General features: G+C 39.7%; 1 protein-coding gene and 1 long non-coding RNA gene across 47 annotated transcripts in view; one reads left to right on the top strand and one right to left on the bottom strand.

Annotated features, from left to right (window-relative positions):
* MAGI2 (membrane associated guanylate kinase, WW and PDZ domain containing 2) overlaps nucleotides 1-17,296 on the bottom strand; it is a 1,508,583-nt gene that overhangs the window by 132,720 nt on the left and 1,358,567 nt on the right. For all 45 annotated transcript variants that reach the window (XR_004728308.3, XM_035254988.3, XM_035254993.3 and 42 more), the window contains one exon: nucleotides 10,354-10,602. Coding sequence is in view for 44 of the 45 variants with exons in the window: in XM_035254988.3 (XP_035110879.1) it covers nucleotides 10,354-10,602 (249 nt within the window). In the remaining variant the exon portion in view is untranslated. The remainder of the gene's footprint in view (nucleotides 1-10,353; nucleotides 10,603-17,296) is intronic.
* LOC144578385 (uncharacterized) overlaps nucleotides 1-17,296 on the top strand; it is a 285,723-nt gene that overhangs the window by 109,193 nt on the left and 159,234 nt on the right. The window lies entirely within an intron of this gene.

Raw genomic sequence — 17,296 nt, 5'->3', positions numbered from 1 at the left:
GTAGTAGGAAAGAGTTTTGGTAGAAGCACTCCCTAAGTTCTTGACGGAAACTGGGCATCAAAAGGAAATATTTTATCCCAGGCCAAATGGGAAAAATATCCCCTTATAATATTCTTACAACATAACTGGACAAGGGTGATAAATAACAGTAGTACTGTGTTCACTTAACAACTTGCTCTTAAAATGGTTCCACATGTGGAACAAGCTTTGTTAGCCTCCTCTGTAGTTGATTGTTGGGAAGAAAGAAGAAAAATAAAATCACGGAGAAGTTAATCCACCATGAGGCCCTGAATACAGTATAAAGAAAAAGTGTCTTCTGCAAAAATGCTTTGTAGACTGTGAATTTGCTTGAACCTCATGTGTGAGAGTGACGGGCATCCTGCATTGGTAGAGGACCATCCTGTGCAAGATGCCTGGGGTCCTGTCTCAGTTGCAATCTCCCTGTACTATCTAGTGAATTAAGAAGGAGCTGCAGCGCACAAGCCCACAGGAATCGGCCACTGATCACCCATTTAAGAGCTTTCAAGACAATCGAATAGCTAAAGGTAAGAAGATATCTACCTTCTACTGCTGCCTGGAGTCTTTGAACACAATTATAAGAACTCTCCTGAAAAATGATACCCTAGTGGGGGAAACATGATTTATGAGTTCCATTCAACAATAAGAAAAATAGTCCAGAATTTTAGAAAATGCATTGCAAACACAGATTTTTTTGATGGATTGTATTGCTCCTCTTCTTGAGAATAAATAAGAATGATGGTATTCTCTGCAAACTTACTCTACAATTTAATGATCTTTAAATGTGTTAGCGCTAGGAGAGTAAAATTTTTACATTTGTCTTTCTATTTTACTTAATAAATGCTTCAGTGTTCTGTTATCAAAGGACTCAGTTTGATGCTACATATATATACATATATATATGTGTGTGTATATATATACATATATATGTGTGTGTGTATATATATACATATATATGTGTGTGTATATATATGTATATATGTGTGTATATATATACATACATGTGTGTATATATACATATATATGTGTATATATACATATATTATGTGTGTATATATATACATATATATGTGTGTATATATATACATATATGTGTGTATATATACATATATGTGTGTGTATATATACATATATGTGTGTATATACATATATATGTGTGTATATATACATATATATGTGTGTATATACATATATGTGTGTATATATACATGTATATGTGTATATACATATATGTGTGTGTATATATACATATATTATGTGTGTGTATATATATACATATATGTGTGTGTATATATATACATATATGTGTGTGTGTATATATACATATGTGTGTGTATATATATACATATATATGTGTGTGTATATATACATATATATGTGTGTATATATATATACATACATATATACGTGTGTGTATATACATACATATATGTGTGTGTATATATATATACATATTATATATATGTGTGTTATACATATATATATATGTATAACATCTGCTTGTTTGCTTACTAGTAGGAACCAGGCAGCCAGGTTTTAATTTGGGAACAAAACTAGTCATGTTCACGACTGAAAAAGCGGAATTGAATAAATAGGTCCTATTCATTCTGACCTTAGTGTGTATAATCCTATAAAGGAGTAACACAATTCAGAAGTTGTTTAGTTGGAACTGAAATGGGTTGCTTTGTTAATGAGGATTGTAAATGAATAAATAATCTGAAGTAATACTTTTTTCTAAGGAGTCTGGGATGCCATCCAAACCCTCCTATTTAGGACTATACAATTATTGCTGAGGTGGCGCTCACACAGATGGATGACGATTCCAAGGATTGGTGCCAGGAGAGGTGAATCAGAGGGCACACTGAGGCCACTGCCTGGGTCTTCAGAGAACAAGGGCTTTGCAACCAAGGAGCATATGACGAGAGAGGCTGGCCAGAGGCACAAAGAGAGCTTCCCTGCCCTGACTTCTTAGGATGCTCTCTCATCTGAGTTTTCATTCACCAGGCCCCAGGCTGACTACAGAATCATTTACCCAGGCTGAGAACAACTGATGGGAAATCTGTATTCTGGGACATTGCTCCAATTCTGCTTTATTATCGTGTAATTTCTCACTCTCGGCAAGGACCAGCTTTCACACAATTCTTCCCCTAAGTGATCCTCTGCTGCAACGCCCATTGTCAAAAATACGTTTTGCTACCTTTGCGGGATGAAACAGCTAGATTTGGGTGCAGGATAAGTTAGGGCAGAACACAGTCACAGTTTTCTTTTTGATGAGGATTGCGCTTGGTCACTGTATGAGAAGCCAATCCAACCCCATAAACATAAATAACATGAAAATCCTTGAAAAACACCTACCAAGAATTGTGACCGATCCAGAGAAATGCTACCTTTTCTTGCCCTTAAGGAACTCACAACTTTTGTGTGGAAAGCAAAACATAAACACATGAAAAGTGAAATGACTGTAATAGCAATAACAGACACAATAAAAGGAGGGAAGTCAGGAAGCAGTAAGCAATGGGAGATGTTTACTGTCTGGGCGCTAGTCTCCATCTCCTAGGGTTGCTGTGAAGATTAAATACAGTGTAAGATTCTGAGCACGGTGCCTGGGAGAACCCTTCATAAAAAATATTATTGCATAGGAGAAGCATACCAAGTGGCAACAGGCAAAACATGGCCTCTGGGACAGGGTAAATATCTAAGCCAGCTTTAACGGAATGAAACCTGTGAGGAGCTGCTGGCAAAAAAGTAGCCACGTCCAGATGCTCCAGGGTCTTGAATGGACAAGAAGCGTGTTTGAGCTTCATCCTGTGGATATTTGTATCAGGAGTGTTATGGCCAAAGACTTGGTACAGGAAGACTGGATCGTATGTAGAAAGCGTGGTCTTTCTTGATGCACTTTGCATCATTAGCAATCATCTTCCACTCTTTCCTTAGCCCCTGGCTACCTCATCAAACAGAAATTAAGTCAGAATAATAAATGTGGAAAGACTTACTTGATTCAAAATATATGTATCAGCATGGACAATGAATACAATCTTATCTTTGTTTATATGTAGGCTTTCCCAGAGATTTTGAGGATACTTGCTTATCTTATGGCTTCAATTAGTTATATTAGAAGCCAGATATGAGGGGAAAACTGGTGTTTTATATAGACTCCCCACCCCCTTTTTCTCCTGCTATGAAAGCACTCACAGTAATGTTGGGGGCGATAGCATACTGCCCCCTGAGTGAGCCACTCTCAGCATAATCAAAGCCCAGAGTAAACGTATTTGTGTTGTTGAAGGAATCCAAAGCAGAGATTCATTTAAGGAATAAGAGAACATTATATGTTGAGAAGTTGGTTAAGAACTCTGAAAGGGAACTTGTTTGTGCAAACCAGTAAGAAATAGAGAAATGAATGAACTCAATTTCCAATTCCAATGTTCAACCATGTGGGTATTTCATTAGCTCTAGCAATGGCTTTTGGAGATGGAACATTGATGGGTCAAAGTCTGTAATGACATAGAGAAGGTGAAGGCACTAGGATAAGCACCAGTTGCATCTATTTTCTGTGTTTTTAAGGCAATCAATGAACAAACCTCAATATGGAGGTTTGAAGAAAATTCACTGCCACAACCCAAACCCCAATAAAACCTAAAATGAATGGCGAATTGATTGCTATTTAGAGGATTTACTGTATGTAAGGCAGAGCTTTGTAACCATGATGCCCCTGAAAGGGGTGTGCCCTAAATGTTACAGGTGTGCCAAGACAGCTGGGGATGGTTGGGTGAGCTTGGTGGGGACCAGGGACAGAGCCTCCTGGTAGACTGCCTCTTGCCCCCATCAGCCTCATTCATTTCATCTCAGTGTATTATACAAATGTTGTTGTTTTACAAGTGTACCAGAAAGTGAAGGAGTGAGAAAAAACAATGCCTTTTATTGCCTTGAAAGGGGAGCTGAGTTAATGTATTTCAGTGATTGTTTAAGATCATTTCTTGACAGAGGTTGAGATGAACAAAAGAATTCAAAGTGTTAGGAGCCACTTTCATTATGTAATCAAAGGTAAAAGTAATACAAGTTAAAATGATAGCTTAAGCTATTGAAAAATATAACCTAGGCCTCAAATTGACCCAATACTTTTATACATACCGATAAAATTAACTTAATACCTTATTTTCCATGCTGATTCATGGCATCATGTAATTTAGAGCTGGAAGAGGCTGTAAAGACCATCTTCCCATATATTTTAAATGACAAAAGGACACAGGAAGACCAAGTGTCTGCTCAAGAGATACAGTATTTGGTGGACAAGCTGGAGTGAGCCTTGGGCTCATTGTCCAGTGTTCTTTTCATGTAGTTTAAATCGCCTTGTTTAAGGCAAGAGTAGAGAGATCTTGGCTTTTGTTTTACTTTGTGCCTCCTCTAAATTCAATGATGATTCAGTGGCTGCATGGTTGGTGAGGTGACTTTTGGTGGGAAAAATCCTAACTCACATCACTCCTATTTCTCCTATTTCAGTTTTATTTAATCCTTTTTAGGAAACACACTCTAAAATCTCATAAAAGACCTGCTAGCAAAGTTTTAAAATCTTTAGGGTAACTTTTAATCTCCATAGCCTATGGACGTCACTAGGGACTTTGAGAAAGTCACCAGGATGCTTCACCAAAGATAAGTAACTCCTTCCCTGAGCATCACATTGCAGTGGCTTTAGGAAGAGCCAAGAATGACCAAGTCCAAACTTCAACCCATGCCAGGGAAAGCACACATGTGGAAACAAAGATTTTCAGCACCAGTCCTGAGCTGAAGGATTGTGAGGAGCCAGCAGCATGCTGAGCAGTGATGCACTTGCAGATAGAGGCAGAAGATGAAATCAGCACCATTAGAGGAACACCAATGAAGAAGGGAAGGGTTGAGAAGTTTGTTCCCCTACAGCTGACTGTTTAGATTGAGGCTATGACCACTGTCCTGAATACGTTCTAACCTGCTGCTTGTTATCTTATATCTAAGTTTAGAAATTCCCCCAATAGCCTGTCAACCTCCACCACAGATACCCAAGCTGCCGTGTGTGTCTACCCTATATATTCTGACATAACCTTCCTGACCAGTGATAGGAAAGGTGAAGACTTTCAAATGATACAAAAGAGCTACTTTGACTTCATTACTTGTACCAGAGCCCTTCTTGGGAACCTCTGGTGGAGAAGTAGATTTGGTGAGGAGGTACGAAGCACCTATAAGGGCATGTGTTACAGCTCTGTAATAAAACTTGGATGTCAGGACTCGGCTTTTGAGTAGGCGAGGACCAAGGATCTGCCTGTCACCCTCACTGCATGTAGCCTCTGGGACATTTTACAGACCAAGCATCTAATCCACTCAGAGTCAGAGGCTACCTGAGTCTTCCCTAACCTGTGCATGCAGACCTCAGTGAGAATGAAAACAGTTAGTCAATGGCAGGAAATTCTTCGAACTTCCCAAATATATCACAGTTATCTGTTTTGGTGAAGTTTCTAACGTTATTTCCAATTTTCTATGTTTATCAATAATACAGCAATGAACATTTTTTGCATGTAAGTCTTTGTTCACATGTCTTTAAGAATTTAAAATGAAATTACCTATTACAGTTTATTTTTATTCAAGGCTCTCATCTGGAAACCACTTTAGTTTCCCTTGGGCCCAATTTTAAGGTCTGAAACAAAGACATAATATTTTGCATAATGGGGCAAAATTGCCTAGGACGCTTCCCTGTTCATACTGTTAAGTCAAGAAGGATATTCTGGGCAGGTACAGTGGCTCATGCCTATAATCCCAGCACTTTGGGAGGCCAAGATGGGCAGATCATCTGAACCCAGGAGTTGAAGACTAGCCCAGGCAACATGGCAAAACCCCGTCCCTACTAAAAATACAAAAATTAGCTGGACATGGTGGTACATGGTGGTCTCAGTTACCCAGGAGGCTGAGGTGGGAGGAGATCACTTGAACCCAGGAGGTGAAGGTTGCAGTGAGCCTAGATCATCATGACACTGAACTCCAGCCTGGACAACAGGGTGAGACAATGGCTCAAAAAAAGGATATTCCGGCACTACTGATGGAAGGCTTCTTAGCTTCTAAAATATGTCTACTCTCATGCAATGGTTGGCCTACTGGGTCACTGAACTTGAAAGGAAGAAGCTTTGCTCCCTCATTACACTGATTGATATAAAGTTTCTTCCTTATTTCCTGGGGAAATAATATTTTGAAAACAAATCTGTAAGACTTTGGTAAAGAGTATTACTAAATGCCAGGAAATAAGTAAGTCAGAAACCCTAACTCCAAATTTCCCAATTAGCTGAGCATCACCCATCCTTGGCGAAGTTGTTGTCTTAGCTGGAGAAGGTATGGGCATATCTCTATCCACAGGAGAAAAAGTTTACATTTGGGTCCTTCTCTCCTCTCTTCTTTGATGATATTCAATAGCAACATGTTTGCAGGGAGATTCTAAAAGGCATTGCCTCAAGTCTGAATTTTGATGATTTCCATGACTTTTATAGTTTTTTGGCTTGTGAATTCTGGAGGTATGAAACTGCAATTCTAGCCTGAAGCCTCAGCAAAGGCATCTCAGCTGAACTGGCTTGGCTGCCAATACTCCAACTGCCCCCACTGCTGACCTAGGCTGCAGTTTGGTGGGTGGTGAGAAAGACTGTGTTCCTAGAAGGGCTGTATGTGGGGAGAGGGACAGTGAGAGGAAGCTACCCTCAGAGATATGCTCCTCTGTGGCCCAAATTTAGCTGCCCTGGGAGAGTGGCTGGCTCTGACTAATGGCTAACAGAACCTGTAGCCAGAGTAAACTCTTCACTACTTGACAAGACTGAGCTGGTGGAATGAAAGATAATTCCTAGCAGGGATGGTGGTCTAGATAGCAGCAATGATATATTTAGTGCTCACTCTGAGCTAGTGCTCCTCTAAACACTTACAGATACTCATTTAATGCTCATGGCAACACTACAATAGAGGTATTAAAATGCTCTTTTCTTTACACAGAGGAAACGGAGGCCCAGAGAGGTCATGTAACTCCCTCAAGGTCATATGGTTAGTGAAATGATAGAGCCACATTTCAAAGCCAGGTAGTATGATTGTAGCACCTGGGCTGTTAACCATGGCCTCTTCTTGCTTAACTGTAATGGTGCTCCTGTCAAAGGCAACACAGCACTTAGTCCACCAAGAAAAAGCTTCAGAAGCCACGAAAAGAAATCAGTGAATGTGGTAATAATCCTTGAGCTGGAGTAAGACATGAAGAGAAAAACAGTGCAAACCTTGGGAATGACTGTGATTCTTGAGCACCTGGATAGCATAAACCTCTGTCAGTCTCACGCAACCCAAGAACCCTTCATATTTTAACCTTGGATATGTGGCTTTTTACTAATCAGGAGGCACTTTGCATTTTTCTTCAAAATTAGAATTCAAAATTATTACAGATGTTAAGTTTGAGGTAGTATCAGCTCCAGGAAGCTTTTAGGTGCATGTTGCAAATTATATACTGAAATGCAACGTGCCATCAGTGAATAGCTGCTTTTGCGACAGAGCGGGGCAACTTGCATTTTACGCTCACTAAATTGAAAAGAAATAGACATGCGAAAAAAAGCCATGAAGCAGCATGAACTCTAGGATATATTTCTACTCTCCAGGGTGACGTCAAATAATATCATTTTGAAAGTGGTTAGAATTAATTTTTTGAGGTCAGTCTGATGTCCCTTGTTATGAAGAAAAATTCACATGTGAATTATAAGGATTTGTACCTATTGTTTTCCAAATCTGCTTATGCATGGCTTTTATTTGCAGTAGAAAGAGTGTTTGTGGTTTCTTTACATAGTAAGTGCATGTGTGTGCACCTGTATACACACACATTCTCCTATACATCTAGAAATAAGGCTGTCATACTTCAAATAAAGCTGAGACTTTAAATACATGCTAAACACTTTCATTGTGGCAATATACTTTTTATTTTTATTCTAGTGCTTTAGGTATTCTGCCCCAATAAACAATGTGAAAGACTGGAATAGCTGCAAAAGCTCTCTGTGAACACTTTCTTCAAGTGTAAATTATTGGAAGGCTGTTTATGTAACTCATGAAAATCCATAGTTTTGTATCCTTTTAATCTTGGTGAATCCATCGTACTGACAGAATTCTGCTTTTAGTCTATGCTTAAAAATCGGATTTATTTCTCCAACTTATCATGAAGAAAAGGAAATGAAATTTTACTTTCGGATGTATGTAATTTGGATTCTGCACATATTCGCTGAGGTTTAATGCTTCTGTAGTTTTCACTTCTGAATTTGTCAAGGCTTAAGCTAAACAGGGCAATTCTCTCCATGAGGTTCTGGTGGGTTTTTTTTTTTTTTTGGATAACATTATCATATAAAGTTCTTATTCATTCTCAATAACGTTATTTCTTGAGTATTATTTAACACTCATCCCTCCCCTATCACACATGTGCTAGAAACTCCCACAGGCTATAAGAATTTTAGAACTACCTCATGTGTGCATTTATTTACTTTCTCTTAATGCTCCTTTATTCTCATGTTTCCATACCCAATGTTTTGGGCCAAATCATTTCAACATGAAAAATGCACACATTTTCCTATCGCTTCGTCTATTCTATTGCTTGCAGTCTGCTAAATGAGCTCTGGAAGAGTGTTGCAGAAAAGAAAAACAGTAAGGAAGCTTGAGAATCTGCAAAGGTGACTAGTTGGAAGACAAATAAGGGCTATGACTGTCACCTGTTGGTTAATCTCATAGAACCTTAGAGCTGGAGGAGCTTCAGAAGTTGCATTCATCTACTTTTCCCCCCTCTACTGCTACCTAGAGGAGGGCGAAACTGCCTTTGCAAAATTGTAACTGAGGAAACTACAACAGTGAAAGAAATCAGACCTAACCAACTCCATCTTGCTTCTAATCTTTAGGCTGTCCTTGTTCATTCCTGGGCATAGAGTGAACTAACTTTGGGAAGGAATTCAGTTCCTGGTTGGACCCAAACAAAATTGATAACAGCCCTTTCCCTAAAAGACCCCCTTCTTTCCTGGGGACCAGTCTGCCTTTGTTGGACTAACAAATTAGCTACAAGATTAGAATTACAGTTTAGAGGTCTTGTAGCCTCTGGCTCCTAGAGTCTGAACCTCCCAAAATTTCTCTTGGGGATAACATCACTATTGTAAAATCTAAGATGAGTGCTTGAGATATTTTGCAGATCCTGCACTCAGTATATCAGCTGACACCACCCAGACCAATAATCTGGCTTAAGCAGGTCTGCCATCCCACCCAGGAACAGAAGACAGTAAGAAAACCATCTATGATTCCATCTCCAACCTGACCAATCAGCACTACCCACTTCCCAAGCCCCTACCCGCCAAATTATCTTTAAAAACTGATCCCGAATACTTGCAGAGACTGATTTGAGTAATAATAATACTCCATCTTGTGCACAGCCGGCTCTGTGTAAATTACTCTCTCTCCATTGTAATTCCCCGTCTTGATAAATTGGCTCTGTTAGGCAGCAGACAAGGTGAACCCATTGGGCGGTTACAAAGGTACCAGTGTCTCTAGACCCCCAGGGATGTTTAAATGGCCTTCTGACTATGTCTCATGATTCCACTCTTGCTTTCTCCCCAACCCCCAACCCCCAACCCTTTGGTTTCAATTTCCACAGGCATTTAGACTCATCTTTTAAAAATAGAAATCAGATTTCAATCCACTGCTTAAAACCCTCCAATGGTTCCCATAGACTTAGACTACAGTTGAGACTTCCTACTGACAGCACACGAAGGCAGCACAGTGTGGCTCCTGCACGGTTCTATGCCTTGGTCTCCTGCCACTCTCTGTGGCTCCCCATACTACAGCCGCACTGGGCTTCTGTATATTTCTTGGATGCCAAGCTCCTTTCCACCTTAAGCCTTCTGCCTGGACTGATTTTTTTCTGCAGATCCTTTGCATGTCTGGTTCCATTCTGTTGAACAGTTCTCAATCAAATTACTTTCTTAGAGAAAATCCCCCGACTAACCCATAAAAAGAAGCACCCCTGCTTTCACGGTACCATTACCACATCACTCTGATTTTATTTCTTCCTAATTTACAAATGAATGAAGAGCTTCTATAGGGGTCAAAGAGTTAAGGGCATTAATTGTGTTCTTGCCTTCTTCTTGAGCCAGAGGTCAGCAGCATTCTGCTAGTCAGTGGTATGGATGGCTTATTTGTGCCCACAGCCTATGGCTTTCAGACTACACAGTTATATCCCCGACGGTCCTCTGATCTACTTGTCCAGTATCTCTACCACTGGAACAAATCAGAATAAGCCCCCTTATTCAAATGCGGGCAAATTTGGGCACTTACTTATAGTAGATCCAGACTCAGGCCTGTTCAGGGAGCTGATGATGACAAAGCCAAAGCCCTCGTTCTCTTTGCGGTGAATGACCACATCACTGGTCTGCAGGCTGTGGGAGGCGAAGCCTTCAGGAGGAGAGGCATTGCTACTGGGGGCAGCGTGGTTGCTGTTGGTGTAGGTTGCGTAGTCACTGCGTGGAGAGCTGTGGTGGGTGGATACAGAGCCTGGACTTCTTCCGTTCTCTGGGCAGGGCTCCCCTGGAGAATACACCACACACGGATAAGCAATTACTTGACAAGGGACTCAATGAATGCTTCCTATGTACTAGGCACTGTTCTAGACACTGGTAATGTTACAAGACTGGTTGACTTGATTCTCTTTCTCCTAGATATGCAGAGCATTTGAAAAATCACAGACCTAGGTTCAGAGCTTCCAAGGTCTTGCTCAGTTCTAGCTTTTATAGCAAGCACAGGTAAACCCCTCATCAGCCTCCTTTGCACTGTTATTTATTTATATCTTCTTCTTGTGAGAACTGCAAACCCCTGGGACAATACCTAGTTTTAGATATTGAGGTTCTTCATTGCATAATAATTTACTGAAGATGGTCACAAAACAAGTAGAATCTTAAACTATATGGTGCATAAGAATCACTAAAATAAATTATAAAAAAAAGTACATTTTCATGGGCCACCCACAGAATGTTTTTTCAGTAGGTCTGGGCACAAGAATCTGCATCAAGTTTCAAGGCTACACTTTGAGAAATGCTACTGTAGATGTATTATAATGAGGGTTAACAGCGCAGGGGCCATCCATGTAAAGTTAACCATCATGCGTTTTTCTAAAGAGCTGTAGTTCTATTTTATAATATTCTGCTAGCTTAGAAGTGTTGCTTTACTTCATGTATGTGGAAAATATGCTTCTTAAAAGTAGTTTGCACAGCTTTTTGTATATCAACCATATCACAATGAAGTGGTTTAAAAGAATAAATAAGTAAGTTGAGATTTTTATTAAAAAATATTTTGCTCACTCTAGGATCAAATTAAATTTCAGGCTCTGAAATTATGAAGTTTGAATCTCTAAGGAGCTGTTGAAAGTCTTTTCCATTTTTACAGTCTATATTAATATAAAATATACTCTGTTATCAACCAGATAAGCCAAACCAATACTTTCATGAGAAAGCCAGCATATTTACATGAAGAAATGATAGAAAGTTGGCAGCCAAAAGAAGCTAGTTTTTGAAATGAAAGTTTATCTGTCATCCAGAAAGAATTTTGTCATTTTAATTTAATACCTGGGTATTGGCACTCTGATGAAAAGAACTGAAGCGGGCACCTAGAATAATGTAATTATAACTAGAGTTGCTTTCATTCCCAACTTAAAATTTGATTAGTGTACTCAAAAGATGTTTATGGAACAGAGGAAAGATGGAGAATAATCACCATTAATTATTCCATTTTGGGTCCCTAGATATAGTATCCTATTTAGAAACTCTGGAAGGTGTTACATATGGCAAATGAAAAATCATTAGCAAAATTCCAATGAAGACTCTTAACCTTATAAGCTGCAATTCCATTTTGAAATAAAAACATCAGGGAGAAAAAACAAAGACTGCAAGAGATGTTTTGTTACATCGATACCTAAAAAAAGAAGCTGCATTTGTTTATATACTTAGATTTTTAAAACGGTCTTATTAAAATGTACTCATTTCTTGTTTGTAATTACAGAATGAATGAGACCCAGGCTGTTGCTTGTTATTATTTGGTAAATTTGATTTTTCTTTAAGATCTAATTAATCATGTTTAAATAAAAGAAGAAAATGGACGCTTTTTGTAAGAAATGTACTGAGGTCATAAAAGAAGGGAATGTCAATGTCAAAGCCTTTCTTTGTTTTCAAACAGAATGTAAAACTTCGCTTGTAAAATGTGCCCTCCCTACCGGAACACATCATCCAAAGACAAGTTGTCTTGGTGCATCGCTTGTCTTTTATCAGTCCTTGTACAAGTTGGAAATAAAGTGATTGGAGATAGTTAGGAAGAAGAAAAACAAACAATTATTACAGTGCTACATTAAATTGAAAATCTCCTCGAGCTATTGGACCAAATCAGTAACTAAATGTCATAGGCAGTGACGAGAGATCTCATTTTCTGGCTGTCATATTTTAGGAGGTTGAGAGCTGTGGTTGTCAGTAGATCAGCCACAAAGAAGAATTATCTGTCTTTGCAGTAAATGGCTGGGAGTGGCTACATTACAGGTTCTAGAGAGAAAATCATTGACTAAGGTAATGTGAACATTCTCTGGGTAAGAGAAAGAATTGTATACATTAATAGGATACTTTTCTACTGGCTTTGGACTTCTCTTTCAGATTCCAGAACAAAGTTCTTTATCTTTAGCCAAATGAATATATTTAAAATCAGGAAGTTAAGAAGACTTCGAAGTTCTTCCGGGGCTTGTTCTGGGCCCTTGACACTTGAAAACTGGTCACATGATTGTCTTTCAGGGATTGACCCCATATCATTTTCTACTCATCTGGCTCTGGACCCAAGTGAGACTGTCTTCTATCCAACAGTCCTTCCTACTGTAGGGCATTAACAGCCTTGTTTTTTTTTTTTTTTTTTTGAGATAGAGTCTCGCTTTGTTGCCCAGGCTGGACTGTGATGGTGTGATCTTGGCTCACTGCAATCTCTGCCTCCTGGGTTCAAGCAATTCTCCTGCCTCAGCCTCCCAAGTAGTTGGGATTACAGGCGTCTGCCACCAGCCCAGCTAATTTTTGTATTTTTAGTAGAGATGGGGTTTCACCATGTTGGCCAGGCTGTTCTCGAACTCCTGACCTCAGGTTATTTTCCAGCCTCAGCCTCCCAAAGTGCTGAGATTACAGGTGTGAGCCATCGTGCCCAGCCAATAGTCTTGTTTAATCATAATATGGTAAAACACCATAAAGTGACTAAATATCATGTATTATATAATTTTTAAAAGAAAATTCACTGATTTCCAGGATCCCTGACTTATTCTTCTACTTCATACACAAATGGCTGCATAGAATTCAGTCGGTTAGTATCTACTCAAGTCAAATAATTAATTTTTAGGGTAAGCTGCTTTGTCTCCACCAGTCACAGTGGAACTCATCACTGTGCTAAGAGAATGTCTCCCATTGGGATTGTGGGAATCATTGATAATGCCTCCCAGGTGGGATGGCATAGACCAGGACATTTAACTACTGGCCAGGGGCTGTTTCTGGTCTGCACTTCATTTGAGAATTGTTAAAACTAATTGTCAATGTTTGTGCATAGGGAAACTGTATAGAAATGCTGATCTGCAGTTTCTCTTGACATATTTGGCACCAATTGGCTGGAGCTTCATGATGGCTGCTCCCTTGACTGGATATGGGGTTTGCAGGTCACCATAGTCCTGACCACTCCCCAAGACCTCTTGCAAATGTCTCATTCACTCATTTTATTCATACAGTGAGGAATTCTCAGGGCTGAAGGAACTTGTTCAACTGGACCCTTAGTTTCTTTTCTAGACCATACACTACATACCAGGACTCTAGAATTCTGTAACCATATAGACTTTGCATCTAGAGTATGCCTGGGTCTCTACTCGGGACTGTCCCTGAAAGGATGAGAGTGTTGCAGACAGGCATATTTTGCCTTGAAGCATGGCTTAGGCAATGGGGTATATGTATGGACAGAGTTTGGGCATGTGGGCTGTGATGTCCACATGCATGTGCATCAGGTCCCTCGTGGTACCTCACGAGGCGGAGCAGCCCACAGGTTGTGGCCCTGAGAATGCTGGGGATGGCCTGCCTACAGGCATCTGTGCAGACATTCCCAGTTTATACTAATCAAGGCAGACAGCTTATTTAAGTGGGTGACATGGTTGCAGACAAAGAACAAGGGAATACATCTAGAATTGGCAAGAAGTGTAGTAACCAGGATCAGGGAATGCACTAGCACCTTCAATATTTGCTAAACTTTTCCCCCATCTGCCAAGACAACCTCCCCTTTCTTGGCATTAGGCCAAGAATTAGACTTTCCTTTAGGTGTTAGAGAAAAGATGCTGATAGCTTTAAGAACGACTCTAACATGTTTTGATGAAGTCATAAAACATTCTTTCACATCAATTCCAGATGTACTTTTTAGGAAATTTCTCAGAGGTATGATGTGCATCCAAATGTGCCATTAGGTTGAATATCTCAAAGCTGATCCACTGAATATATAAATATTTATGCTTTTCAGTATAATAATTGAAGCCACCCTTCTAATATCCTTGGGAAAATGAACAACTAAATACTGGAGCTGAGGCATGGATAGGCATCTTCTCTCAAAAACCGATGCAAGGTGAAAGTGTGTGCTATGACTATCTGGTAAATAAAACTGGAGGCAATTTATATCCATAGCTGCCTGCTAAAGCAATAAAATAAAAATAAATGAAGAAAAGAAAAATTGGAATTACTACTGGACACTTTCTTCCCTCACTCAACAACTGCTCACTTTTGAGAAACTAGTTTATTTTCTGATTGAAAATTCTGGCTTTCTAGGCCAGGCATGGTGGCTTAGACCTATCATAGCACTTTGGCAGGCTGTGGCAGGTGATCACTTGAGCCTAGGTATTCGAGACCAGCTTGGGCAATATAGCGAGACCCCATCTCTACAAACAAATACAAAAAATAGCTGGATATGGTGGCACACGCCTGTAGTCTCTGCTATTCGGGAGGCTGAGGCCGAAGGATCACTTCAGCCTGGGAGGTTGAGGCTGCGGTGAGCCGTGACTGCACCACTGTACTCCAGCCTGGGTGACAGAGCGAGACGCTTTCTCAAAAAGAAAAAAAATTTTTTTGCCTTTCTATCCTTAGTATGTACATTTAAAAATAACTTAATGTTTGGGGCAAGTTTTTGTGTTATCTTAATTTTTGCTCAGCGTAACTAACCTTTTTATATCTCTCATAATGAATGTGTTCTTTTTCTTGAGCATCAGTGAAGAAGCCAGTGCCCTCTGTCTTCTAAGGTGAGGTGGGCATTTGTACAAGCTGAGGCAAGAAGAAGGCTGATGCGTCATCCCTATGACCTTGCTGCTTTTTAGCCTTTTCCCCACAGCACTGCTCCTTTGTGCATGCGGGTGGTGATGCTGCTCCTCTTCCTGCTCCTGTCTCTTCCTTAGCTAATTGCTCACTTCCCCTCAGCTTGGAACCATCTCCTCCTAAACCAGGCTTGCACCTCCTACTGCCTTTGCTTAGGAGAGCATAATAATAACAAAACAATAATGACAACAACAGTCCTTGAAAAGGCAACTCCATTTTCATATTCATTTGTAGTTGTCCCTTCTCACTTAGAAGAAATGGGAGCTATGAAGAAAAGTCACCTTGCTATGCTTTTTTTTTCTTTAAAATCTTTTCCACCCTGTTTCATGGCATTACTTTGCTATCGAAGTATCCTTTGCTGAACTTAATATTTTCAGTACTGATGAAGCTTTCAAGGAAGAGTGGGCTGAATTAACTTGGAAACTCTCCTGGTGTGAATGAGCAATCTGCAGCAGAACATTTTCAAAAATTAAATGCACTTGAAATGCACTCAAAAGCCTAACTGAGTAAAGTTGGTAAGAGCTGCAGCAAAGAGCATCTTTACGGAAGTCACATGATCCACAAATTGCAGGAATATATTTTTGCAGCATTTGGTACACACTTCAACAGCTTGGGCTGATTGAAAGAAAATTTAATTTGCAATAATCAGCTGGTGACAAGGGGAGCGTGAAATTATGTTGGTGCATTGGTTTTGCACTTTGCGGTATATTTCCTTGTAAATCAGGTGTCTTTTAAATTTATCTTTAGGTTATAGAACATATAGCACAGCAAACTTTTTATTAAAAATTACTCTGCAGGAAGAGAGACAGTTAAATGTTAACCAAGCAAGCACTGTCTTCTTCCTGGCATTTAGCCCAAGGATAAGGCATAATTTAAGATGCTTTACTTCTTTGGGTCAAGTGACATGCCATGAATTTCTGAAGACAAATGGCACCTCTTAGCAAAAACTCTATAAGATACAAGATATATAGCAGTCTCTACTGGTGAGGGCTGACAATTCTTTTGACTTGCCCTTTTAAATGACCGCCCTTGCTCATGGTCTAGTTTCTAGGGGGACTTAGAAAGAAAAGGATTTTTAGTCACACGAATAAGGCTTATCTTCTCTACTAGTCATTCATAGCCCATCATTACCCTTTGGTCCTCTTCTGGAATGCATCTGGTATAACAGCACATATGGGAAGATTCCCTGTTTTAGGGAGTGACATCTACTAAGATCTGGCCTAAAATCTTTTAATTCCCTAGGGTAGAGGACTGTAGTAGAATGGGGAATCGGACAAAGTAACATAAAGAAATAAACACTGGCCCTAGAGAGGAGTCCATCTCTGCATTGTCACAAACTCACTGTGGAATACTGGGCAAGCTATCAAACCTCTGGGCCTCAGTTTCCTCATCTGTAACAAGAGGAAGCTCACATAGCTAAGGTCCTTCCCACTTCAAATATTGATGATTCTGTATGAGGGCTGCCAAGGGGTTGGGCAGAGCAGCCATCGGGCCACTGGGCAGAAGGTGACAGCTGAACATAATTGAAGCTTCTGCCCCTGTGATTCACAGAACAAAGGCTGGGTGGTTTTGAGGGAAGATAATACAATCCCAATGTTATTGAATGCTCAGATTCTAAAAAGGAGTGTGGTACTTGTAACTGACATACTCCTTGAAAATATAAATAATCTTTTTGTGGGGGTTGATGTGGTAAAGAGAGATAAGTGAGATTGTATTATAAATACAAGGGCTGACTTTGAAAAGTATGTCTTTGGTGGATTCCTTTATAAAGCTGAGAAAATGGTTGTAAAGGGAATAATTATTTCTAATTTATCTGTTTCATAAGTTTAGGGCTATATGACTGTGTTTTCTTGGAGCGAGGTACAGTTGTATTT

The sequence above is a fragment of the Callithrix jacchus genome, chromosome 11, assembly GCF_049354715.1.
Source record: "Callithrix jacchus isolate 240 chromosome 11, calJac240_pri, whole genome shotgun sequence".
NCBI classification, from domain to species: Eukaryota; Metazoa; Chordata; class Mammalia; order Primates; family Cebidae; genus Callithrix; species Callithrix jacchus.
This window is presented reverse-complemented; position numbering and strand designations above follow the sequence as displayed.